We start from the raw sequence: 27,962 nt of genomic DNA on the forward strand, positions 1-27,962 counted from the left end.
TGACATTGATAGCGTTAGACATGCTACACTACAAAATAGAGCTGAAATTGATTTTTTGCTTTTAGCACAAGGACATGGTTGTGGTGAGTTTGAAGGCATGTGTTGTATGAATCTATCCGATCACTCAGAATCCATTTACAGTAGTATTCAACAATTAAAGAAGGAAGTCAGGAAGTTGACAAAAAGCGATGAGTCAGATTGGCTAGCAAAGATGTTCGAGGGTTGGGGATTGTCTGGATGGTTGATATCTCCGCTCAAGACTGGGGGGGGGTAGCGATCTTGATTGTAATAACTGTGCTCCTAATGTTGTCCTGTCTTCTCAGCCTTCTGCAAAGGGCCCTGCAGAGGGCCGCTGGAGCAATATTTTTAGCACAAATACAAAAAGGGGGAATTGTCGGGGAATGCAGCGAATCTGCCAAATGCCTGACGGTGCATGAGCAGCGTGACCTTGAGCAGCTTGTGGTGTATCCTTGAGAGTCTGGAAAGTCCTGAGCAAGAAAATGATAAGAAGAACCGTCTTGAGGAATCCGCAGCAAAACTGTTACCCAATCATGAATTGTTAGTTACTAACTAAACCAATCATATATGAACACATACTCTGAAGAAGGTTATAAAAAGGCTTGTTAGAACAATAAAGTAGCCATTTTGGCACAATCTGATGTTTGTCGTGTCCGTCTCTACTGCGACAGGTCCTCTTAACTGGGGAATGGTAAACTTCAACTGAGTGGAAAGACATGCCAAACAGACTAAGAAGTGGCTGAAGCCTGCCAGAAGATTTGATCTAAACCACATTGATTAGAATTCATGAGGAACACAGCAAAAGCAGCAAATGAAGTTTATGTCTAAAGGAGAAGGCAAAAAGATGAACTCTGAGAAGCAGAAACAACACTAAAGAAGTCATCTGTGAAGAACTACTGTGTGTATGAACAGAAGCAAAAGGCTGATGAGTTAGCAACTTTAGGATGCAGCAAAACAGGAGATGGCCTGGTGCACCTGCATGTTAGTAGATATTTGTGGCAATACACTCTCCCCAGCAGGAAACAAAACTTCTCCAGGCAGGGAGAAGAGGGGGGAAAAAAACCTAAACCCTAGAAGCCACAGGTTGAAATTTGAACTGGCCAATCAAGACATGCCAGGTACACTAAGGTGACCTTCTTGGCCAACAGGGATTAAAATGACCACAAATCAGATTCGACAAGGGTATAAATGGGGTCCCACCAGAGGACATGTTGGAATCAGTCCTCCTCAGAGCAGCAGGTCTGCAGTCAGGGACTCCCCCTTGGGTCAGGGCACCACCCAAAGTAACTCCTCAAGGGAGAGCACCCTCAGCTTTTAGGTGAGTGATATGTGCATTTTGAGTCATCACTTTTAAGGATTCTTAAGTCAGCTGTGTAGTACTAATTCTCCTTACATCATTGAGCCTGTGGTTTTATAAAATGTTACCGGAGTTCTAACTAACTTTTTACTGAAGAATAAATCTGAGCTTTAACATCTGTTGGATTTGGTTGTGTGTGCATCCGTAACAATATTAAAAAGAGTATTCTGACCCTTTTACTTAGCATTCCAGGAATGCATATCAGAAAGTGAGGTCTGGTATTACACAAATTCTCAGTAGAGATGTTAAAAGTGTCATTAATGGCTATCACAATACAGATTTTATAGTCAACAGCAGGTTGCCTAGCAGGACTGTTGAGCAACACTACAACCCTGGAGGGGGGTGACATACAAATGAACCATATCCACTAACAGTAAATCAATCTTAGGAAGATTCATAGAAATTCAGATTGAGCAAGAATAAGGATTGCAAATATCACAGAAAAAATTGCTGAGGTATATAACCATAGCTTTAACACCAAATGCAAACACTGGAATTATTTAAGGCTTGGTATAGCATCTGAGAGAAGTGTTCCACAGCATGAAAATGCTCAGATGTAACCCATGAGCAGGAATTATGATCCTGAAGTATATGTCAAATCATGAACACTGTTAAAACTTAATTCTTTTAATAAAAAAGTGGGGGAATGATATCCTAACTGATAATAAGAAGTTGACAAAAATACTGTTGGATTACAGCCCTAATTTCAAGTGTGTAGTAACATATGGTTATATTCAAGTACTAAAGCTGAATTCTTCAGCAATATTAAGTAATCCCAAAATATTTGATTATTTAATACACATTACTGATTTTTTTTCCACATCTTGTTCATATTATGACAAAGAATTCCATAATGATTAACCATCTCACTTAAGCTGATCTGAATGCATATTTTTCCACTTCTGACTTAATTTCCTCAATACATACTAAGGAAGAAATCTTCCATTTCTCCACCCAGCCAAATAATTGCTTTTTGCTTGCTAAGGATATTAGCACTCTATAGCACTTTAATAAATACAGGACAACATTATGACATTTTCACTTTGAACATCAACTCATCCATTTCTGGTTCAGATAACTCAAAGACTGTAAGATTCATATACAAATTTGTACAGAGGATGTGAATGCTAAAAATAATTGTCCAGGAGTATCCCATGTTCCAAGCAACTTCTGCCTGCCTCACCAACACCAGCCCCATCTCATTATCTCCTAGGCATCAACTCTTTCTCTCCCTCACCCTTCTGTTGATCTTTGGCATTTTCCTCTCCAGAATACAATCACCTCAGTCCTTTCACATCCTGACCACACTTGCCTCTGTAGGGATGGCACACCATGAAGCCACTAGCTCACTCCTTCCCCCCCCCCCCCCCCCCATAAAGAAAAGCTCATGGGTCAAGACAAGGACAGGGAGGGATCACTCACCACTTATGGTCACGGGCAAAAGACAGGCTCAACTTGGGAAGAAACAAAATCAATTTAGTTTACTACAAATCAAATCAAAACAAGGATATTAGGAAGTAAAACCAAACCTTAGAACACCTTCCCCCCACCCCTCCCTCCTTCCCAGCTCAACTCCACTCCCAGTTCTCTCTACCTCCTCCCACTGGCAGCACAGAGGAACAGGGCATGGGGGTTGGGGTCAGTTCATCACACATTCTCTCTGCTGCTCCTTCCTCCTCAGGGGGAGGACTCCTCACTCATCCCCTGCTCCACCGTGGGGTCCCTCCCACAGGAGACAGTCCTTCACAAACTTCTCTGGCATGGGTCCTTTCTGCAGGCCGATCTTCAGTCACAGACTGCTCCAGCACAGGCTTTCCCATGGAGTCATGGCCATCTTTGGGGGCATCCAACTGCTCTGGCATGGGGTCCTCCATGGGCTGCAAGTGGGCATCTGCTGCACTGTTCACCTCCATGGGCTACAGGGGGACAGGCTGCTGTCTCACCACAGGCTGCAGGGACATCACCTCCTCAGGCACACCTCCTCCCCCTCCTTCCTCACTGACCTTAGTGTCTGCATAAGCTTTTCTATCACATTCCAATCACTTCCCCCACTGTAGGTTCCCCTTCTTAAATATGTTATCCCAGAGGCACTACCACCATCATTGATTGGGTCAGCCTTGGCCAGAGGCGGGTCCAAATTGGAGCCAGGGAAGCTTCTAGCAGCTTCTCACAGGAGCCACCCCTGCAGCCCCTCCCCCACTACCAAAAACCCCACCACACAAACCCAAAACAGCTGTCTAGAATCTCCATTCAGATTTCTCTCCCATTTAGCCAAGATTTTCCACCAGTCTGGATGTAACTATTTGATTATTTAAGGCACACACCAAAGCCTAAAAGTACTAATTGCCTTGTGTCCTAAATGAACCCCTATCTAGTTAGGGCTTGTATTCTATGTCTTCATTTATTCAAATCATCTTTTTAGTAGCAATTAAGGCCAAGGAAGCACTTTATCAAGTTACAGAAAATTAATTAAATGCTCATCACTTCATACTAAAACAGATTGTTTTCCAACCTTAGACAGTTGGAAACAATATTTCCCCATGCAATTAGCAATTATTACAAATTTACTGCTATGGTATTTCTGCCCAGGGCATGGATTTATAGCTTAGCTTTTTTAATAAAAGCTTTCACCAACTAAAAGCTAACAGTTCCCATTCAACTTAACTAGCAGCTGACAGAATCAAACCTATCAGTAGATAAAAGTCACAATGACATCATCCTTTTGTGATAAGCAGGTCTGTTAGCAAGATCAAAGTTCAGAGCAGTAGCTAGAAAGAGCTAATCCAAAGTTTACCCACATTAATCCTCCAAGCAGGTCCACTTCTATACACTACCACTCCAACTGCTTCTGAAATTCTTTTAAATTGTATAAAATATGAAATGTAACAGTAAGACACCAATGCACTATTAACATCATGGTGAATCTTTGAAAATCTATTTTGCAAGAGATGATTCTTCATGCTAAAAGTGTTTTAAAACAATACTACTAAGAATATGTTTAGCACTGACATTCCCTTCAATTAAAATACACATCTTTAAAACTTAAATATTTGTAGAGTTTAAAATTTCTGTGAAAAAAGCTCTCACAGGAAGCTTCTGTATCTGTTTAAATTGACAAATGTATGAAGCATGTTAACTTGTCGATCTATTTTTAAAGATGTCAATCTGTACTTCTCACAAGTGCCCAATTATTCATGGTGGCCAGCATCATACTATAAATAAACCAGAAATACTGCTAGACAGAGGAAGGAGGGTTGTTCAACTAATAGTATCTTTAAAAAAGTGGGGAAAGTTTTTTATTATTAGCAGCTGATTACTGGAAAGAACTGTCTCATTCTTTCTTCAGACTATGGTGTAAGAAAATGAGAAGGTCAAAATTGGAAACTACCAGTTTAGCTCTTTCATGTATAGTGTTCTTGTTCTTTTGGTAAACCAGAACTAAAACATGTTTATTCCAGCCTTAATTTATAACATGAATATTTATTAAATTCTTCACAATAGCAATTTATTGTTATTTAGAAAAAAAGTTCAGACAATTCACTAGGTTGTCTGTCTCAGGCAGACTTCAGTTTTCTATCTTCTTGTCTGTCCCAAGCTCCAGATATCCACAAGCAATAGATAATCAAGAAATCCACCCTTTCAGAAGTCCATTCTGAAGGGGAATGGCTTGCAACTTGTATATTAATATAACACATCATTACTGCCTTCATTAAGCAACGGTTCTCTCCTATTACTGTTTCTGGAAACAAACTAGTTTACTAAAACTATCTCCATTATGCAAACTGTATTCATTACTCAATCCTAGTCCAGGCATTTTGACAGAACTGTCTAAATGTCTCTTTACAACACAATAACAACAAAATGTTCTAAAAAAGACTAATATCAATAGTATATTTCCATTAAGATTTTTACATGAGTATGCATCATCTCAGTATAACCAAAACCAAGGAAAGTCATTGCATCGCAGTTATTGCATCTTGTTTAAGCTACCAAATTAGAAATCAAAAAGTTTTTCTACATCAGCAATGCAGAAAGTAAAATGAAAACCAACTACTGGATTAAAGCAACATGGCAGGTATGAATCCTATCTGAATAAAAGCTCAAATTTAAGTTGGAACATAAGCTTTTTGAATTCAGCTGGTTTCAGCTGGGATAGAGTTAATTGTCTTCCTAGTAGCTGGTACACTGCTATGTTTTTGAGTTCAGTATGAGAAGAATGTTGATAACACTGATGTTTTCAGTTGTTGCTAAGTAGTGTTTAGACTAATGTCAAGGATGTTTCAGCTTCTCAAGCCCAGCCAGCAAGAAAGCTGGAGGGGCACAAGAAGTTGGCACAGGACACATCCAGGGCACCTGACCCAAAACAGCCAAAGGGGTATTCCATACCATGTGACATCACATCTAGTACAGAAACTGGGGGGAGTGGGGGCAGGGGGATCGCCACTCAGGGACTAGCTGTGTGTCGATCAGCGGGTGGTGAGCAATTGCACTGCGCATCATTTGTACATTCCAATCCTTTTATTATTACTGTTGTCATTTTATTAGTGTTATCATTATCATTGTTAGTTTCTTCTTTTTTGTTCTATTAAACCATTCTTATCTCAACCCACGAGTTTTACTACTTTTCCCAATTTTCTCCCCCATCCCACTGGGTAGGGGGGAAGTGAGTGAGCGGCTGCGTGGTGCTTAGTTGCTGGCTGGGGTTAAAGCACAACATTCCTGTATAGGTAGTCACCTCTAGTGACAAAAAAAATGAAGTGCACACATGGCTGAATTTAAGCATTCTTAAAAGTTATCAAGCATGACATTTCTCTAAGCATTTTTCAAGATCCATGCAGAAGAACTGTCCTAACCAGCCAAGTCCTTTCTGGAAAAACCCTAGTACTCATAAGATAAACACTTCAGTGTTAAGAATTTGTAAACAGGTTTGAAGAATCTATTAATATAAATTACCACCAGGATTAAATTAGTGCTGGCCTTTCTGTGAAACTGCCTGTGGGGGGGGCGCACAGCAGATAAACAGGAAGGTACCTCATGAGGTTAAGTTATTCTATGCATACCATGTATATAGTACAAATCCCTCTGTACAAAAGCAGCAATGGCACTATCAGAATAGACAGTAATCAAGGCAAAAACAATACAAGCTGAAAGGTGAGTTTCCCTGGAAGTTGGACTTCAAACTCTACAAAGCATTTCTGTGTGTTCTTTTAACAACAGACCCTAGACCTTCTAACTCCAAAGCTGAATCCCACAGATCTACCACTACAGGACTGCCATCAACATTGACAGCCAGCTGAATATGAGCCAGCAGTGTGCCCAGGTAGCCAAGAAGGCCAACGGCATCCTGGCCTGTATCAGAAATAGTGTGGCCAGCAAGAGCAGGGAAGCGATCATCCCCCTGTACTCGGCCCTGGTGAGGCCACACCTTGAGTACTGTGTTCAGTTTTGGGCCCCTCACTACAGGAAAGACATTGAGGTGCTGGACTGTGTCCAAAGAGCAACAAAGCTGGTGAAGGGTCTAGAGAACAAGTCTTATGAGGAGTGGCTGAGGGAACTGGGGTTGTTTAGTCTGGAGAAAAGGAGGCCGAGGGGAGACCTTATTGCGCTCTACAACTACCTGAAAGGAGGTTGTAGCGAGGTGGGTACTGGTCTCTTTTCCCAAGTACCAAGTGATAGCATGAGAAGAAATGGCCTCAAGTTGGGCCAGGGGAGGTTTAGATTGGATATTAGGAAACATTTCTTCACCAATAGGGTTGTCAGGCATTGGAACAGACTGCCCAGGGAAGTGGTTGAGTCACCATCCCTGGAGGTATTTAAAAGACATGTAGGCATGGCGCTTTAGGGACATGGTTTAGTGGTGGAGTTGGCACTGTTAGGTTTATGGTTGGACTCGATGATCTTAAAGGTCTTTTCTAACCTGAATGATTCTACGATTCTTTGAATTGGAAAATGATTATTTTAGAAAAGGTTCTTGTGTCTTAACAAAATATCTACTTTGCCCTAGTCATTTTATTTCCAGTAACAAACAAGAAAACAAAGAGAAAACATTGAAAATGTTAACAAACCATTAACTATATGACTTAATTTTTAGAAACCATAGAGTACAAATAATTTTTATTGTTACTTGAATTTGAATATTGTTAGTATTTTTGTATTTTCCCTCCTTAGAACTCTTCAGCCAATTCAAATTCCTGGGTTTTTTCCATGTTCTTTCTGAGATAACATACTTCATCTTGTGGATACCACAACAGGGAATTAAAAATAGGGGGGAAAAAAGGGAAAGATTTATTAAACTCCTTACAATCCTGTCTGTGAGTACTGAAACCTCTGGTGTGCTTTTTGATTTCATTGGTGTCGTGGTTTAACCCCAGCCAGCAACTAAGCACTACGCAGCCGCTCACTCACTTCCCCCCACACCCAGTGGGATGGGGGAGAAAATCGGGAAAAGAAGTAAAACTCCTGGGTTGAGAAAAGAACGGTTTAATAGAACAGAAAAGAAGAAACTAATAATAATAATAAGACTAATAAAGTGACAGCAGTAATGATAAAAGGATTGGAATATACAAATGATACACAATGCAATTGCTCACCACCCGCTAATCGACGCCCAGTTAGTTCCCGAGCCCCCTGCCCCCACTCCCCCCCAGTTTATATACTAGATGTGACATCACATGATATGGAATACCCCTTTGGCCACTTTGGGTCAGCTGCCCTGGTTGTGTCCCCCTCCCAACTTCTTGTGCCCCTCCAGCTTTCTCACTGGCTTGGCATCAGAAGCTGAAAAAAATTCTTGACTTTAGACTAAACATTACTTAGCAACAACTGAAAACATCAGTGTTATCAACAGTCTTCTCATACTGAACTCAAAAACATACCACTGTACCAGCTACCAGGAAGACAATTAACTCTATCCCAGCTGAAACCAGGACAATTGGAAATCGTCCTTATTTGTGGTATTACTGAAAGATGGATCAAGACCTCTAAAATGAGACTTAAATATGAGAAAAGACAAAATGAAGGAGAAAAGGAGGCTGAGAGGAGACCTTATCACTCTCTACAACTACCTGAATGGAGGTTGTAGTGAGGTGGGTAATGGTCTCTTCTATTAAGTAACTAGTGATAGGACAAGAGGAAATGGCCTCAAGTTGCACCAGGGGAGGTTTAGATTGGATATTAGAAAAAATTTCTTTACTGAAAGGGTTGTCAGGCATTGGAACAGGCTGCCCAGGGAAGCGGTTGAGTCACCATCCCTGGAGGTATTCAAAAAGCACGTAGACAAGGCACAGGACATGGTTTAGTGGGCATGGTTGACAGTTGGACTCTATCTTAAAGGTCTTTTCCAACCTAAACGATTCTATGATTCTATGAACATCCAACTCCTAACCATGTACATAGAAGTCCCCATTGAAAGCATGACTTCAGGAATTAAAGAACTAGAGTTTTACAGTAATGAAGGATATCTTTAAAAAACATTATCCGTCTCTGACAATCAACTGCAGCAGTAACTTAGGACATCCAAGCTAGAGTAATAGAACAAAGCTTAAATCTGTGCATATATCAACTTTTTATAATACCCATAATTTCTTCTCATCCCTTAACCACATAGCAGAAGAGCTTTTAACTTGAGTTCAAGCCTCTACTCTGTTATCTTATAAAACACCTTCGAGGTGTTTTTCATTATCTGGCTAAAAGCAACTCAGCATCATATATTAACTTTCATTGTCCTCCTTCATAACTTAATTCACATGGCTAGTTCTTGACGGTTCATTACTTGATGTAATCCAGTGAATATACAATAAATATTGATCCTTTAGTCTTCTGTTCCAGAGAAATCAGCTTTTCTCAGTCCCAGTGTTTAATATAGTGAGTAGCCCAACTAGACCCCATGTTTTCCATTCAATTAAAGACTACTGTCACAAGAACCTACCTGTTTTGGAGATATGACATTATAATTCTACGCTTAAAATACCTAAAGAAGCTACTTTAATGAGCTAATTTAACAAGTCTTCCTCTCATTAATTAAAGAGGGGAGAGACAAGTGTCATTTTATAAAATATCCCTGTAGAATTATCTATCCATCTCTGCCCAATGTGATAGGAATGCTAAAACAAGATCAGAAAGGACTATGGCTTTCCAAATGCAGCATTCACATTTCTTAATTCATACTATGAGTTATCATTAGGCTTATCTTCATTGCTGGAAGTACAGTAAGACTACTCAGTGAGAGCAGCTTTCCAAATTTATGCTTACACATCAATGAAACATGGACATTCTATACTACTAGTAGCATTAATTATACACAGAAAATCATTATGTCCCCCATCGAAGACAAACATGCATACCTAATCTGAGCACCTAAAAGAAAGCTTCACAAGAATCCAATCCCCCCTTTCCTACAAGGAAACATTACAGCCATCAACACCATCTCATACCACTCATGCCCCGCTTTGTACTTAAGGAGAACTCCTGGTTAGGAGATAGGTAGTTACTATGCCTGACTCTGGATTAGCAAGATCAAGGAAAACTAAACTTACAGTATAGCAGAAGACTGTCAAAAAATATTCAAGATGAAGATCCCAACTACATCAGATCAGTGCTACTGAACATTAAGTCAGTAAGAAACCTGACTTCCCTTCTCTACCAAAGTAATCACAAGACATACGGTAATTAATAAGTTCCATTGATAGCAAGAGTAGCTTTCTATTATCATATCAACATTTATTTTATCAACTATTGGTGTTTTCCTATGCATTTAAATACATGCTAGTAAGATTATAGTTAGCAAGACATTACAAGAACATGAAAATAAAGATTAACTATGTACCTCAGGAAGAATATTTTAAACAATTATCTTTGAGCAAAATTCATTTTCTACTATTGAAAACATAGGTTTTTTAAAAAACTATTCAATTTGCTACCAAACAACTATCAAACCAGAAGCATTCATTCTAAAACTCTGGCCTAGAAGAATAACTTCTGAAAAATAAGAGAACCACATGGCAGTTTCAGAAGTAAATTTCTATATCCTAGAGACACATGAAATGATCTAATAGTATTCCTGAACCTCTAATACTTACACAGCAATCACTAACTGCAGCTAGAAATAATTAACAGGAGTTTACCAGGTTTCACAGATGCCATTTCAAACTACAATCAAGCAATTAAACTGTCAAATACCACTCACAATGCATGATCCTGAACGAAAATGGAACAACTAAAACATCTGATTGATTATTAGAACTTTGCCCACTTTTTATTCTTTCTCAATGTATTCAAGAAGCTCAAGAACTGGAAAAAAAAACCCCAAACACCAAAAAACCCACAAAACACCAAAAATTCAACTCCAAGTTACCAGATGTAACAAGTGCCAGATAAAAGAGAGGAAAAAAGCTATCTGCAAGAAGTTTCAGTGTTACACACTTCCTAGTCAAAAAGATAAGGAGCTCACCAACTTCCCTTCACAAAGCACAATATACCAAAACACTCCAGAAGCAATATCAGCATCACTATAATCTCTCTGCCACCACAACTGGAATTCAAGCTGCTGAGTTGTGCTCTACAGCACACTTCCCGACATCCCTTGGCCTACCTCCTTGTCACCACCTTCCTGTCTCTGCCTGGTTGGTATGTTAAGCCTCTTACTAGTGAATGAGACACCTTTTTGGAAGTCCTTATCAGAGGCTGGTACCTCTACAGACCACCAGAAGTACACTTAAATGAGCACTTCTAGATGCTGTTGCTATGCACCATATATTCCTGAATAAGTCAAATCTTGAGCAAGTTTTAAAAGTTTAAGCAGTTTTAAAAAGAGCTTTAGAAGAAATGAGGTAATCTGTTTTACTTTTTAGATGACTGCAATACCTCTCAAACATCTAAATGTAAAAATCTGCTTTTTCTTCACAATCTTTTTTCCAAAATACATAAAGTTGATGTAATCAATCCAGTCTTTTTTTTTTTCCAAACACAAATAGAATTTTTTTAAAACACATTTTGAAGCTGAATATTAGTAAGAAAAGGAAACTTGTCATCCTCAATTCACTTTGAAAGCAAAACATTTGGTGGAATAAGAACATAAATAGTAAGATTTAATACTACTGCTCTAGGAAGTTATGTGCTAGACAGAAATCCAGCTTCCCCCCCCCCCCCCCCCCCCCCCAAGTCAAATAACTGGACTGACTATTTAATGGTAACACAGAAAAGCTACAGCATGCTTTTTGGCAAGCATTATTCATAATGCATATCATAATTCTGAAAGCTACAAAAAGATTTTTTTCTTTATCTTCTAAGGCCAATTCATCTTTATGAGATTTCACTTATATGTAGGCTCTTTATTCTTACCAGCATAATACCAGATCTTTTAGCATTAGGCAAAACCAGCACCACACTTTAGAGGAGGAAACACACAGTAGAACATTTTCTTTCCAAAATGTTGTACAGAGTCATGTTCAGAAAGTACAGTCAAAGAAATACTACCCTCTCTTTGTAGTGCAAAGTGTAAGGACTGTGATGGATGTTGCCTCCTTTGGGAAGTTGGTCCACGGTCTTAGGCTGACCCCTGGGAAAACTCTGCCTCCTCCAGAAGCAAAGTGTATCCCTAACCACAGAAACCTCTAAGATAAGAGATGAAAAGCTGCTTACTGCAGTCTCAAATGAGAACAGCTTGTTTTCTTATTAGTAACTCCTTGCCCTGCTCCACAGCGTTGCACTAATATCACTAACTTTAATATTAAACGACCTAACAGAATTTGCCATACCCATATTTGCTTTCACCAGACGTTAGCCTACAAATATGTAGCACCCCAAAACATGAAAAGATGGCAATACTGAAATAGCACTTACTGTAATCACAGCCTTTCTCAAACAGATAGATCCTCTGCAGCCATATTCCGTTTCATCTTCAGACTTGTAATAACTGAGTGTGTTGCTTTTCAGAACTACCCATCGATCCTGCCACCCATGAATGTAGTTGGTCCACTGTAAAAAAAAAAAAAAAAAATCAGCTAATAGAAAAATAACAATAAAAATAGTTTGGCTGATATTTCTCAGGCTTTCAAGCACCAGGAGAAAAAAAAGCAACTTCTATAAAAGTTCTTCCCAATTGAGAACTTTTATTCCTCTTCTGCCCAGAGCTCCCTAAAATCATTTTACAAACTCCTGAAGATACTGAAGTTGTTTCAAATGAATAACAGATGTCTTAACTGCATTGCTTAGGCCAGTTAAAATAAAGGTAATAAACATACTGATGACAAATTAAGGGGGGGATAAAACATTAATCACTAAGGTGAGTTTAGTCATTTGGTTTAAAGTCTGGAGTTAGATCAAAGCCAAGCTTAAGCAGAACATGAAATAATTTATTTCTTATAAAAGTTAATTTCTACAACAATGATTTTATTAAAGTATCTAGTTCTCTTCATATAAATAGAAACATGCCATTATCCCACCAGTACAGTATATAACTACTATAGTGCCTAGAGCAATCAGTTCTTTATCAATTTAATATTGCCCATAGATATTGCTTTAGGTTTTAATTCCTAACCACTTTCTCATTAAGATGATACTTGCTTATAAGCAGACATCCAATCATCCTTTTGTTATTCAGATTTTTTTTTTTCCTAGGGACTCCACATCCATACATGGAATAAAAGTGATACTCCAGGAACAAGTCCTGGATTCATCCTACAAAGATCTAGTTAGAAGTGACTAAAAGTTCTGATTATTAATCTTATTATTTGAATCATCATCTCAACAATACTGAGCTGTACTTTGTAGAATCATATGACACTGATCAGAACTGTTCTATAACTGGCTACACACTGGTGCTTGGTCTTCAATCACAGTGCAAAAATGATAAATTACATTAAAATGGAAACAAAAGCACTGAAAATTTTATCATGCAAGCACTTCTTTGATCATGACAACTGTTCTTTGACAAAAAGCTCCAAGAAATAAGTTTAAAATGTCTCTTTTTGCATTTAATTCCAACCATTATTCACCATTTTTATAACATATAAATAGGGGGAAGAAAGTGGACTAACAGGCTCATTTCTACATTATACTACACATATTAGTTAATACATGTCCCATAACAGCATGTTAACTCTATTAATAACAAGAGGAGGTCTACAGAAAGCAAATTCTATAGCTGAGAAATTCCTAACAATTTTCAAGCGTAAGACCTAGATTTGCTCCCCAAAGATAAAGCCCTTAATACATCGAATTGCTAAGTTTAGTATTTCTTAAAGAAAGCCTCAGCTGTGCTTAGTACATAAACTGGTAGCACAAGCTGTCATGGAGGTATATTATTTCCTGCCTTCCTCCTTTTCCAGTCTCTCATATTCCCAACTCCTCCCAGATGCGAAAGGCAGAGTCCAAAGTATCTCGGAGCAAGGGACAGGGAGGAAAGCACCTTTCCTTCTTTGACACAGTTAAGTGAGGTAAATATAGCAGTCAATCTTGCATTTGCTGTTGCAATCAAAGCATGCCATGAATTAAAAGACTCCTTTAAAGTATATGGGGTAGAAACAAGGTTTTGGCAAAGAATAGACCACTGGTTCAAGCATCTAGATTCTTGTGTGTCATGGTTTAACCCCAGCCAGCAACTAAGCACCATGCAGCCTCTCGCTCACTCCCCCCCCCACCCAGTGGGATGGGGGAGAAAATTGGGAAAAGAAGTAAAACTCCTGGGTTGAGAAAAGAACGGTTTAATAGAACAGAAAAGAAGAAACTAATAATAATAATAAGACTAATAAAGTGACAGCAGTAATGATAAAAGGACTGGAATATACAAATGATGCACAATGCAATTGCTCACCACCCACTGATCGATGCCCAGTTAGTCCCTGAGCCCCGATCCCCTGCCCCCACTCCCCCCAGTTTACATACTAGATGTGACATCACATGATATGGAATACCCCATTGGCCACTTTGGGTCAGCTGCCCTGGCTGTGTCCCCTCCCAACTTCTTGTGCCCCTCCAGCCTTCTTGCTGGCTGGGCATGAGAAGCTGAAAAATCCTTGACTTCAGACTACACATTACTTAGCAACAACTGAAAACATCAGTTATCAACATTCTTTGCATACTGAACTCAAAACATAGCACTGTACCAGCTACTAGGAAGACAGTTAACTCTATCCCAGCTGAAACCAGGACATTGTGCTTCAAGACAGACACTTCCACATTGAAGTTCTTTCTTTGTATCCACCTTAAAATGGTAAGCAGGAAGTACAATGGGAAAAAAACCTGGAGTTCTGAAACATTTAGAGACCAGCAGGACACACTTCTAATAAGATTCCTTTACCAAATTCCCTGCTTCCTTCAAAGCATCTCTCTTTACCAAAGGGCAGAACAACTGAAACACTACTAAGCACACAGAGAACTGCAGCCTACTTAAAAATGTAATTATACACAATAAGTTATTAAAAATAAATATTTCTTTATTAGAAATGGTATGCTACCATTTCAATTAGTTTGTCTCAAGTCTTACTGAGGCATCAACTAGCAAAAGGTAAACTTATCCCTCAAGCATATTCACTGCAACAGGTTTCACCATACTTGACTATTTGGATTACATCACATGCTTTCACAGAAAAGGCAGCATCAGCTACACTCAGCACAATCATCCAGAAAAGTTTGCACGTACCTACGCTACAGAATGTCAGAAGCAGCCATTGCTTCACCTGCTACACCAGTAAAAAACAGCACTGGGACTTATTAGATAAGATCTTACAGATGAGAGCCAAGGCCCTTTTCTCCTAACTGTTCCTCCCATCTCTGGGCTTAGAAACATTTTCAAGACTGGAAGGAGTTCACAGAGTCCCTCACAAAAAGCAGAGTACTGGCCCCGTTATAGCTGTTTTCTCAGCATCCAAGGCCTGTTTACGATCTCAGTATTCCATGACCTGTACCTTCTACACTAGCCCATGCTTGGCCTTATTGTGTAGGAAAGAAATTCAAAACATAGTGCTTTAATTCAAAAGATATTTCAACATTACTCTGAATGTACTTTCTGTTAAAAAAAAATTTGCTTTTAAACTTAGTAATTCAACGTTCAATTTTAAAGCACTCCTAAAGTTTCCCAGTATCATCCAACACATATTTGCAAGTCATCTTATTTTCAGTGATAAAAGAGCAAAAAGCGATGTTTATTTTTAAAAGGGGAAAACAAGCTTTAGTGCCATTTTCCTTCCACTTCTCCCCACCTCCCGTATCTCTTGCTGCAGGGGTATTTTATTGCCCTGTTTTGATACTTGGACTAAAGGTTGTGCCGCTCCTGTGCTGGGGCCTGCTCCTGGGAAGCGACCACGGGTTGCGCCTGCCTTCAGGTGCCCAGTCCGCACCCGGGCCCGCCGCCAGCTTCGGCCATAAGCCTGAGGAGTGGGGAAGACACCCTCCCCGCGCGGACCCGGCCGCCCCCTCGCAGGCCTCGCTCTCCGAAAGCTCACACCAGGCAGCCAACGGGCTCGGTATGGGAGTAGGGGGCGGCAGGGACTCCCGGGCCGGGCGCCGACGCCTGCCCCAGCCGCCCGGCCGGGGCTGAAGCCGCACCCGCGGCTCTTCCCCGAGAAAGTGTTTCCTCACGCCGCCTCTCATGGACGGGCGGGCGCTGCGCAGATGCGGGGGTAAGTACACGAGCCCGCCCCCCCGAGCCCGGCGAGGATGTGCTAGTGCCCCCGGCTGAGGGAGGGGACGCGGGCAGTTCGCGCCGGACCGGCTGCCTAGCAGGCTCCCCGCTATCAGGTGGTGGCTGCTTCACCTGCGCCTCCCGCGGCCCCACCAGGCCCCTCCGCTGGCACCAGGGAAGGCGGGAGCCTCGGCCTGATCTTTCGGAGCGGGGGGGAGGAGACAGGCGGACGGGGCTGACGGCCCTCGGCCAGCTGCGGGAGGGGGGGAGCCGTAGTGCGGCGCGGAGAGGGGAAGTGAGAGACCGCCAGGCATAGGCTGCGGGAAGGAGGAAAGGCAGCTTACCTTGCTGAGCACCCCACAGAGCTCAACAGGCAGCCCGAGCTCGGTCTCGGGGTCCTCCTCGGAGCCGGAGGAATTCCAACTCTGATTGTCCGACATAGCCGAGTAGGGAAGAGCCGAGCAACCCCCGCCTACAGCAGCCTCAGCCTCCTGCTGAAGGGACGGAAGCAGTGGGCTCTACCTGAACAGCACTACTTCGCGCCCGCAGTGCCACCAGCGCCGGCCGCCCCTGCCAGCGACCGGCCGGCGCCGAGGCACGCAAGCTCAGGCTTTCCCCTTACCGTAGCTCCACGGCCCCTACCCGCGATAAGAGCCACAACATAGAGGTAGCGAGGAGAGGAGAAACGAATATGTATCTGCGTACCGCGCACCCCACTTAAAGCGCGGTCGCCACCACCATCTTACGTAAGGCGGGTGCTCTGTGCCACTATTTATCAGCTCCGCCCTTCGCCTTCCCTCCCAGTCCCACTAGCTCGGCCGCGCGGCGCCTGCTGGGAGTTGTAGTCTTCTTCCATGCAGCAATAAGTCTGGCCACAATTGATTCTCGGAAATGTAGTCCGCTGCAGCGGCTGTTTCCCTCTTGTCGGCAGGTAGCCGCCATCTTGGTTTCGTTGTTTCTGCCGCGCTAGTGGTGGGTTTCGTCTCCGTAATCCGATGAAGTGGGGAGCTTCGTTCCCTCCACCACTGGGCGAGGACAGCAGTGCTGGTTAGAGCAGTATTTGTTGGGGTTTTTCTTTTATTTGTTTTGATTGTTTGTTTGTTTGGGATTTTTTTGTGGGGTTTTTTTGGGGGGGAGGGATGAGGGAGGACTCTTCCTTTAGTAAGGTGAAGCGTTTCTTCGGCCCTACTCGCTTTCTAGTGTGAGAGAAGTGGTATCGCCTTCCTTACCCGAAGCCAACAGGACTTAGGGGAGTGAGCGGTGTGAAAAATGATCATGTCCAAAACAGGATTCTAATTAAAGTTTACAATTTATTATATGAATAGAGGCAAGCAAACAGCGCTGGGTGCACCGGGAGCCTCTGCTCTACCTAGGCACACACCGTCAGGTCTAATTGTGCAGGTTAAGTACAGGTTCTACATACATATTCACTAGATTCCTGAGAAATGTTATACATATTCATTAGTTTTCCGGGAAACTATTAGCATATGTAAATGTCCTTTACGCAGGCGCATTGAAGGTCTCTGGTGGTCTTCAGGAGTCCTCTGGTGGTCTTTCATAGTCTCCCTCACTTGTCCGCTATTTGACCCTCCTCAGGTGATTCTGCGCAGTATGGTCCTTTACATGTTTTGATACCTTAGTGCTTGTTAGTGTTCTTATTATCTAAGTTCTCATTAGTGGTATAGTACCATATGGTTAGTTTAAGCTAAATTATCTACAAGGATGGGAACAAAAGGCAGGAGTTCTTATCTTTTCCGGCCTTATCTATTCAAGCAAGGCCTCTACTTGTGCTTTCTTAACAAGATCGTAAATTCATCGAACACTTAATTAAGTCTTGTGATCGCTCTTGGTTCCTTCTTGCTCGTCATTCCTAAGTACCAGTCTCTGACAGGCTTAATCCTTGACAAACACCAGTCCTTGGTATGTAAAGTTACAGAGAGACAATCATTAAGCAATAAGCAGTTTGTTCTCTATATCAATCCCCCCCCCCTTTTTCTTTAAACCTTTGCAACTATAGGATTCCGCTACTTCCGAGAGACCGTGTGAAGTATTTTTCGATTCCTACTTGATGTCTGATTTTATTTCGTTTCCAACTTTTGTAATTCCCTACTGTTATATGGCTTTTGCAGGAAGCAAGAACTATATACATACTCTCCTACTTCCCTTAGGCCTACGGTTATACAAGATCCAGCAAAACGGTTAAAGATTACATATGCAGAGAGGGTCACATTTCACCATGCGGCCCTATCGTTGTTTTATATTGACACGAATCAGGTTAATATATTTCACAATCCCCCATTTCCTTTTTTATGGTATTGATTCGTGTTTTCATTTTCAATCGTGTTAACACTTGCTGAATTGGTATCACTCTCGGATCTTCTTTTGTTTTTATGATCATTAGGGAATTGGCCTTTTCCAGATTCTGGATCAACAGGTACAGCAGATATCTGCATTCCTTGTATAACCGAATGTATTAGTCTAGTAAAACAAGGTATTAAACATGGAATTATTAACAATCCTCCACATATTCCTAATACAACTATCCCAATTTTATTGAGCCAATCACCGTTCATAAAGTCTCCCCATAATCCCCCTAGGTTAATTCCGTTCCAAGTCTGAACTGGGACATGTGCAATTTTCTTCATTTCCGTTACAAGTTCATTCACAGCTTTTCCTTCATCATCAATTTCTAAACAACAATTACTAAGATTAAATTTTCCACACACACCCCCTTCCTGTGCTAACAAATAATCCAAAGCTAAGCGATTTTGATACAAAGCCGTTCTCATCTTGGTATTTTGTTTGGCAATTAATCCAAGTGCATCTCCAGTTTTATTTACTATTATTTCCACTACAGCTTGTAACCTTATTATTCTATTAAGCATATATATTGGGGTCCTATAGCCCCAAGATCCGTCTTCTGCCCATGTAGCTGGATCATAATAGGCAATAATTCTCTCAGGAGGCCATTCGTTATCTTTCCAATTCCCAATTTGCAGGTTTCATTTCTGACGTCTTTTTCCTAACTCATTGGCCTCTGCATATATTTGAACTCCTAGTCGCTCTCCTTGATTTATGGGTAATAGGAAAAAACTGGGTCTTATAGTTCCTAATACACAGGACCCTGTCCAATTCTTTGGCAAATATGCATAAGCTAATCTGCCACAAATCCAATAATGTCCTTTAGGGGTTGGCCAACCATTTGGTATATTCGTTCCATTTGTCCAATTTTTAAATTGATTATTTATTTCCAGTGGGTTTCCCCACCTATCCCAATTATTCCGTGTTTCATTCCATAGAAAACCTCCTTCACACTCCAGGTTACCTACTTGCCTTCCATCATCCCTTAGGTTTTGCCAACAACTCTTCCCAATTATACTCGTTTGAAGCACCCATTGTTGTTTCCTGTTATCCTTTCCCACTGTTTTCCATACTTGGGGATTACTTATGTTGCTCTCCATGGCCTCCCATGGCCATCGTTCACCTTGATTTGTTCCTCCGCAAACATAGCAATTAGTCACTTTTAATGATTTAGCGATATTTTCTGCAAGGTTTACAAATAAATTTTTAGCAACTGTGGGAATTTCATATTTTACTCCTGTCTATTTCATGATAAAAGGAGTTAAACAATAATCGATGTTGTATTGATTCTCTAGACTTTTCTTTGATCTGTAAATTCAGGACAATGCCTGGGTCCCCTCCTGTCCCATAGATTTTAAGCCCAAGGTAAACTATTTGTTTCTGTTTCCAATTTTCTGGGTTTTTAATAGTTATGTTGACAGGATTACAGCTACGGGTGGTGCAGTTTTTACCTACAGGCCCCGCGGTTATGGAGGCCTGTATTTCCCCACAATGACTTTCGTATCCCCAGTTTTGGGTTGCCCAACACACACACCCCCATCCCCTCCTGCCACATAAGTGGGCAGATTGATATCTTGCTGTTTCAGAGCGCCGGTAGTTTGCATTAATTTGACAATGCCCGGCTCCTGGACATAAGTACTTTGGTTGTTCTGAATAATATTTTCTCCACTCTACACTCCCACAATTTGTGTCTGGGTCGTCGTCAATTGCATCACATGCATCGAAGGATACCCAGGCGGGTATGGTTGAATTAGTAATTCTTTTACTTGATCCTATTAATCTCCCATTTTGATCATTTGTTCTAATCTCGACCTAATATTGATAAGGGAGTTCCTTTGGATCATAGCATACAGTTCTGTTTTCTTCTCTGCATAGAGCATACCGGGTTTGGTTATAAATGCAGCTTCCAATTTTCTGACCCTTGCAGTCATAGATAGTATGATATACTAAGGTTAGGGAGCTTATTCGTCCCCTTCTAGTGGTCACTATACATTGACTGCAGTTGTTTTCAGTAGCCAGGGTCAAAGAACTCACCCCAAGTAGAACTAGAAGAGGTCTGGTAAGGGCCATAGTGGTCGGCGGTTATAGCCCTGAGGGGTTGCAGCCCTTGGCAGACCCTTTTAGCCGCACCACCGGTTCCCTATCCAGTCTTGCCCTCTTCCTTAAGAGGTGGTCTGTCCTAAACACTCAAGGGATTATAGGGTCAGCTCTTAGTCCAATTTGTGTGCTATGTTCCAAAAGTTCAGTGTCTTTTATAGGTATCAATGCTTAAATGATCCCCATTATTGTTTTCCCTGGTAGGAATTAAAAGTTTTTGTATATATTATATAGAAATAGTCATAATAAAATTCCCACAGCAATTTATCTTATATTACTACAACCCTGTTAGTTCGACAACAAAAATATCTTTTTCTTGTTAGTATTTCTAATTGATTAATATGTCTACATCTAATACAAAAAGGAGTTAGTGTGGTCACTAAATATACTTCTTGTGATCCGTTATAATGGATTATATATTTCCCACAGTAATAACAATGACAAATAAGATACAAACTGCACCGGCGACAAATTGGACAAAGCTGAGTACTAGCTCGACTCGGGGTTCTGCTGTCCCGCGTCGTCAGTTGGGGTACTCCTCCCATACAACAATGGTTCCTCCCACGGCCTCAGCCAACGAGCTGGGATTCACTTGGGTCTGGAGTCTGTAAGGATACACATATACCCCTACCAGTCAATTGTAAGGCCTCTTCAAGTTCGTTTGATGGTTAGTTTAGTTTCTCCTGGCTCAGATGTCATTTTCCACTCCTTCACTGGACCTTTTATTCGTGACACGTGCGTCCATCCTTTTTCAGCAGTTCTCACAGCTGTTTCTGTAGTTAATAAAACAAGAAAAGGTCCTTCCCAGAGGGGAGATAAGTTTTCTTCCTTCCATGTTTTTATTAGAACCTTATCTCCCGGTTTTAATTGATGAATTGTAAATCCTAGAGGTGGTGTTTGAGCCAACATCCCAATTTCTCTTAGTTCCTTTAATCTTTTCCTGATAGTGATTATATATTCTTGGATATTTTTATCTTCAACTACATTATTCCCCAGAGGCATCCCATGAGAATAAGGCATACCATATAACATTTCGTATGGTGATAATCCAGTCTCACTGTGTGGCTTCGTTCTTATATTTAAAAGTGCCAATGGTAAACATTTTGTCCAAGGCATTTGGGTCTCAATCATTAATTTAGCCAACTGTTGTTTTATTGTTTGATTCATCCTTTCTACTTTCCCTGAGCTTTGTGGATGCCACGGAGTGTGGTATTCCCACTGAATACCTAATGATTGACATAATATTTTTATTACTTTGGAAGTGAAGTGTGTGCCTTGATCAGAGTCAATGTACTGGATTATCCCATATCTAGGTATCAAGTGTTCTAATAGAATTTTTACCACCATCTGTGCCGTAGCCCGTGCTACGGGGTAAGCTTCTACCCACCGTGTTAGATGATCTACTATTACCAATAAATATTTTATCCTCCCTACCTTGGGTAATTCAGTGAAATCAACTTGTACTCTCTCAAAAGGTCTGTATGCTGTTTTTCTACCTCCCGTAGCTACTTGTCGAAACGCTTTCTTATTTATTTTTTGACAGGTTAAACAGCCTTGTGTAATTTGTTTTGCTATTTCAAAAATCCCAATACAGCCAAATTGTTTAAGGAAGTGATCACTCAATGCCTTTGTACCCCAATGTGTTTGCGCATGCAAACGTCCCAATATTTGTCTGGCATACGCTTTTGGCAACATTTCTCGTCCGTCGGGCAGTGTCCATTTTCCTTGTTCTAACTTAGCTCCTATTTTTTTTAATTTTGTTTGTTCTTCAGGGGTAAACTACTTCTCTCCTTCTTCCCGTCTTTCTTCACTGGTATCCCCCTTGGTTTGTATTACATTAATTTTAGCGACCTGAGTCCTTAGGGCTGCTTCCTGGGCCTCTTTATCTGCCAAATTATTTCCTCTGGTTCGGTAATCTAATCCCTTTTGGTGTCCTCTCACATGTACCACTGCTATCTCTTTTGGTTCTCTTAATGCCCTTAAAATTTTTACTATTAATTCTTGATGTATAAGATTTTTCCCTTGAGTATTAATTAAACCTCTTTCCTCCCAAATTTTTCCAAAAGTGTGGACCACCCCATATGCATATTTAGAATCTGTAAATACGGTCCCACTTTTTTCTTTTAGTAACTCCAGGGCCCTGCATAGGGCGTACAGCTCACAGGCCTGAGCTGACCACGATGGACTCAGAGGTCCTGATTCCACAAGCTTTAAGTCCTTATTAATTATTGCATATCCTGATTTTCTCCTCCCTTCTACCATTCGGGAGGAGCCATCCACAAACAGTATTTCTCCTTTTTCTAATTCAATATCCCTTAAATCTGGTCTCACCTTGATTTGGGTCTCAATTACTTCTAAACAGTTATGTTGTAATTCTTCTGATGGTTCCCCAAACAAAAATTGTGCTGGACTCTGAGCAGAGGTCACTTTTAATTCCAGGTCAGGGGAATCCATTAGTATTGCTTCATACTTTAGGACCCGGCTATCCGTTAACCATTTTTCTGCTTTTTGTTGTAACACATTTCTGACATTGTGTGGGGTGTACACCTTTAAAGGAGCATTGAAGGTAATTTTTCTAACTTCCTCTATTAATAATGCCGTAGCAACTAAAGCTTGGAGACAAGCGGGCCATCCTCTACTTACTGGATCAAGTAACTTAGAACAGTACCCTATGGGTTTTTTTATTCCTGCCCAGTCTTGAGTAAGAACTCCATATGCTGTTTGGTTTGACGTATTCACAAAGAGATGGAAAGGTTTTTCTAGATCTGGGAGGCTCAATACAGGCGCTTGTATTCATGTCTTTTTTATTTCCTCCAATTTTTGGTCATCTTCTGTAGACCACTTAAGTTGGTTGTTAGTTAGTTTTTCGTACAAGAATTTTACCTTTTCGCTATAACTTTCAATCCATGGTCTACAATATCCTAATAATCCCAATATTTGCCGAATTTCCTTTTTAGTCTGTGGAGGTCTCAAGGATAGTATCCCAGATACCCTGTCAGGATCTAACTTTTTCCTTCCTTTACTCAGCCAATGTCCTAAGTATTTTACTTCCTGTTCTACAAACTGTAATTTTGATCGGGACACCTTTAATCCTTTTTCCCCTAGGAAGTTTAACAATTTAATGGTAGCTTCTCGGGTCTCCTCTTCAGTTTCTCCTGCTATTAATAAGTCGTCCACATATTGCAATAATTTCACCTCCTTGGGTAATGTGAAATCTTGTAATAATTTTTCTAAAGTTTGTCCAAATAGATTGGGTGACTCTGTAAACCCCTGTGGTAGCACAGTCCATCTTAATTGTTGTTTTCGTCCGGTTGTGGGGTCTTCCCACTCAAAAGCAAAATAATCTCTAGATCCCTCATCCAGAGGGCAGGCCCAAAAAGCATCCTTTAAATCTATCACACTATACCAAGTATGTTTGGGAGATATATGACTCAGTAAAGTATAAGGATTTGCCACAACAGGGAACTTAGTAATTGTTCGCTCATTTACAGCTCTCAAATCTTGTACCATCCTGTATGACCCATCCGGTTTCTTTACTGGGAGGATGGGTGTATTATGAGGTGACATACATGGTTCTAAAGTTCCTTTTTCCAGAAGTCTGTCAACTACAAGTTTTAACCCTTTTCGACCCTCCATTGGTATAGGATATTGTTTGACTCTAATTGGACGATGCGGATTTATTATTTGAACATTTAGGGGGTCCATTTCTATCTTTCCAATTTCCCCCTCCCTATACCATACTGAAGGGTTAATGGCTTTTTCATCTTCTTGTGTTAAGAGTATATAATTCAATCTGCAACTTATCCCCTTGACTTTGAATGCCTAAGTTTAATTTCAAAATCAAATCCCTTCCTAATAAATTGTATTCCGCTTCAGGGAGCAAAAGTAAATCATTAAGGCAAATTTTCTTTTCTGTTTCTACTTCTACATCTTTTAAAACAGGTACTTTAAAAGGTTCCCCTTTTGCTCCTACTACTGACATATAACCCTTCCCTTTTTCTATTCCTTTTGGAAGTTTTTGAATAGTGGATTTTTCAGCCCCTGTGTCCACCAAAAATAAAACTTCCTCCTTATGGGGACCAATTAATAATTTTATCAAGGGCTCCGTTGATGTTGAAGTCCCCAGAAGATATAGCCCCTGACACCCCTATTCTTCTTTGAATATTTTTTCATCTTGTTCCCGCTTACGACAGTTCCTCTGAACATGTCCTTTTTTGTTACAATAATAACAAACTGGAACTGTAAATCTCTCTCGATAAGGCTGTCCCCTGGGTGTTTTCTCTATTCCTTTTTTTCTTCTCTCCCCGGACGGGGTCTTATTTTTTTGACCTTCTCTTACTGCTGCTACAAAGATCTTAGCTTTTGCTTTTTGTTTTTCCCCATCTCTCCTAACATATACTTTCTGTGCTTCCCTAAGTAACTCTTCTAATCCTCTTTCTTGCCAGTCTTCCAGTTTTTCTAATTTCCTTCTTATGTCCCCCCAGGATTTAGCCACAAATTGTGTTCTAAGGAGTGCGGTTCCAGCTACTGTATTCGGATCAATTCCAGAATACATTTGTAGACTTTTCTTTAATCTTTCCAACCATTCTGTTGGAGATTCATCTCTCCCTTGTTGTTCATTAAAAGCTTTATTAATGTTTTGCCCTCGGGGAACCGCTTCCCTTATTCCCTGTATAATTAATGTTCTTAAATCCCTCATATTCTGTCTTCCTTGGGGTTGCTGATGATCCCAGTGGGGATCCACATTTGGCCATTTTTGGTCTCCCGGGGGTCCCGCCTGATTCTGTCTTTCCCAAATTCTCATCCCAGCTTGCCTAATCATTCCCTTCTCCTCAGCAGTAAATAAGATCCCTAAAATGGACTGTATTTCTTCCCAGGTATAAGTATTGGGGCCTAGGAATTGGTCTAGTTTTTCAGCTACTCCGAGGGGATCATCCAATAGGATCCCCATTTCTTTCTTAAAATTTCTTACATCTGTGGTATTTAATGGGACTGCCACAAACCCGATGCCTCCTTGATTGCCTCCGAGGGGTACCTCTCGTAAGGGATATAAAGAAGCTCACTCAGATACGGCAGTCCTACTTCTGGTACATGCAGCCGGAGGTAGTTCTAATTCCGGTGCTGTTGGTGGTGGAGGCAGGGACAATGGTGGTACTGGTGGGGGTACTATGGCCACCTGAGGGGGAGCCACCGCCGGAGGTAGATTGTTAAGGTATGGAGGCGGCAGGTTATCTAGTGGCTCCCATTTATCATCTTTTTCTTTCTCTTTTTCGTTTGTATCTCCTTCTTCTCCCTTAAACTTCTCATCTGTTTTTAATGTAAGTATTGAGGCTGGAAAAGGACATGAAGTCCTGATCCATAATCCTGCATAATCACTTTCCTCCTGACTAAAAGGTTCCTTTGAGTTAACATATATATATAAAGCCTGGCAAATCCAGTCTTCAAAGGATCCAAAAATGGGCCAAAAGACATGTGGTCTTAAAGGCTCCTTTGGCCATTCAATCATGCAATATTGAATCAATTTTAATTCACTTTTCCCTTTTCTGGGGCCCCTTTCATTCCAATTTTTAATCATTACTCCTAATGGACTTTCTGATGGTATATCTGGTAATTTGCTCCCTTTCTTCTGGTCCTTGGTCTTCGATTTTGTCTGACCCATCTTAGGAATTTTACTGTGGCAATTCCTACAGCCCTTGGTCACCGGTAAGAGTGTCTTGCAGGGGGTTTTAGGACCTATCACCCACCCACGAATCCTATAGGAGTCACTTCGGTCCTTCACCGGCCAAGTCCCTCGCGGGAGATTGGAACCGCGGTTAGAAGACCTCCACAATCGCTTCGAAACTAAGTTTCGTCTCAGTCACACTCTTACACACATACAGGTGACCGAATCCCACCCAACCGAACGGTATACCCCTTAAATACTTACGACTCCGTCGTCTTCGTTCGGATCTTCGCGCGCAGAATTACGGGCAAAATAAACTGCTGCAGCCGGCAAGGGAGCTCAAAAAAATCAAATTCTTTGCTTGCCCCTATTCAGGTTCAGGATGGCGTTAGTCCCGACCCGACCCGATCAGGAGCCACCAAATGGTGGGGCGCCCATCCTAGATTAAGTCAGAATTCAGGAACTAAGACCATCCCGGACGAGCCCTCAATTGTGAAAAATGATCATGTCCAAAACAGGATTCTAATTAAAGTTTACAATTTATTATATGAATAGAGGCAAGCAAACAGCGCTGGGTGCACCGGGAGCCTCTGCTCTACCAAGGCACACACTGTCAGGTCTAATTGTGCAGGTTAAGTACAGGTTCTACATACATATTCACTAGATTCCTGAGAAATGTTATACATATTCATTAGTTTTCCGGGAAACTATTAGCATATGTAAATGTCCTTTACGCAGGCGCATTGAAGGTCTCTGGTGGTCTTCAGGAGTCCTCTGGTGGTCTTTCATAGTCTCCCTCACTTGTCCGCTATTTGACCCTCCTCAGGTGATTCTGCGCAGTATGGTCCTTTACATGTTTTGATACCTTAGTGCTTGTTAGTGTTCTTATTATCTAAGTTCTCATTAGTGGTATAGTACCATATGGTTAGTTTAAGCTAAATTATCTACAAGGACGGGAAAAAAGGCAGGAGTTCTTATCTTTTCCGGCCTTATCTATTCAAGCAAGGCCTCTACTTGTGCTTTCTTAACAAGATCGTAAATTCATCGAACACTTAATTAAGTCTTGTGATCGCTCTTGGTTCCTTCTTGCTCGTCATTCCTAAGTACCAGTCTCTGACAGGCTTAATCCTTGACAAACACCAGTCCTTGGTATGTAAAGTTACAGAGAGACAATCATTAAGCAATAAGCAGTTTGTTCTCTATATCAATCCCCCCCCCCTTTTTCTTTAAACCTTTGCAACTATAGGATTCCGCTACTTCCGAGAGACCGTGTAAAGTATTTTTCGATTTCTACTTGATGTCTGATTTTATTTTGTTTCCAACTTTTGTAATTCCCTACTGTTATATGGCTTTTGCAGGAAGCAAGAACTATATACATACTCTCCTACTTCCCTTAGGCCTACAGTTATACAAGATCAAGCAAAACGGTTAAAGATTACATATGCAGAGAGGGTCACATTTCACCATGCGGCCCTATCGTTGTTTTATATTGACACGAATCAGGTTAATATATTTCACAGCGGCAAACCTTTCTTTTAACAAAAATAGTGGCCACGGAGGCCGCAGGAAGGAGTAGGAGGTGCTGCCGGCTCCTGGGTGAGACATGCGCCCCCCGCAGGTAATGCGTCTGCCGTCTCCGCAGGGCTGGCTGGCACCTGCACTACTCCCTAGGTCCCCGGGGCGAAGAAGCTGTTGAGGCCTTCGCCCTGCGGGTAGCGGTGATTACGGGTAAGGTGCAGCCTGCCAAGTAGCCGCGCTGTGCGGCTGTGGGTGGGCTCAGCAGCCCGCTCCTTCCCGGCTGCTGGGGCACCTCTGCATCGCCCTCTTTCGTTTTGCTTCACCGGCTC

The 27,962-nt window shown here is 41.3% G+C and overlaps 1 protein-coding gene and 1 long non-coding RNA gene across 8 annotated transcripts in view; both read right to left on the reverse strand.

The window, feature by feature from the left end:
- LOC121232777 (ceramide transfer protein-like) overlaps positions 1-17,105 on the reverse strand; it is a 116,747-nt gene extending 99,642 nt beyond the window's left edge. For 5 of the 7 annotated variants that reach the window (XM_041121223.1, XM_041121224.1, XM_041121221.1 and 2 more), the window contains exons 1-3: positions 16,638-17,105; positions 16,340-16,489; positions 12,215-12,349 (exon numbers count right to left, since the gene is read on the reverse strand). In XM_041121223.1, coding sequence (XP_040977157.1) covers positions 12,215-12,349; positions 16,340-16,489; positions 16,638-16,658 — 306 coding nt within the window. In that variant the 5' untranslated portion in view covers positions 16,659-17,105. Of the gene's footprint in view, positions 1-12,214; positions 12,350-16,339 lie in introns of all 7 variants that reach the window. The other 2 variants (XM_041121219.1, XM_041121222.1) reach the window with 2 other exon arrangements.
- Positions 17,106-20,851: 3,746 nt separating this feature from the next.
- LOC121232803 lies at positions 20,852-26,537 on the reverse strand. Its single transcript, XR_005931693.1, has 2 exons — positions 26,380-26,537; positions 20,852-21,226 (listed from the first exon to the last, which is right to left on the reverse strand). It is a non-coding gene; the product is annotated as an uncharacterized LOC121232803 (long non-coding RNA).
- Positions 26,538-27,962: the final 1,425 nt, after the last annotated feature.

Source organism: Aquila chrysaetos, chromosome W (genome assembly GCF_900496995.4).
Source record: "Aquila chrysaetos chrysaetos chromosome W, bAquChr1.4, whole genome shotgun sequence".
NCBI lineage: Eukaryota > Metazoa > Chordata > Aves > Accipitriformes > Accipitridae > Aquila > Aquila chrysaetos.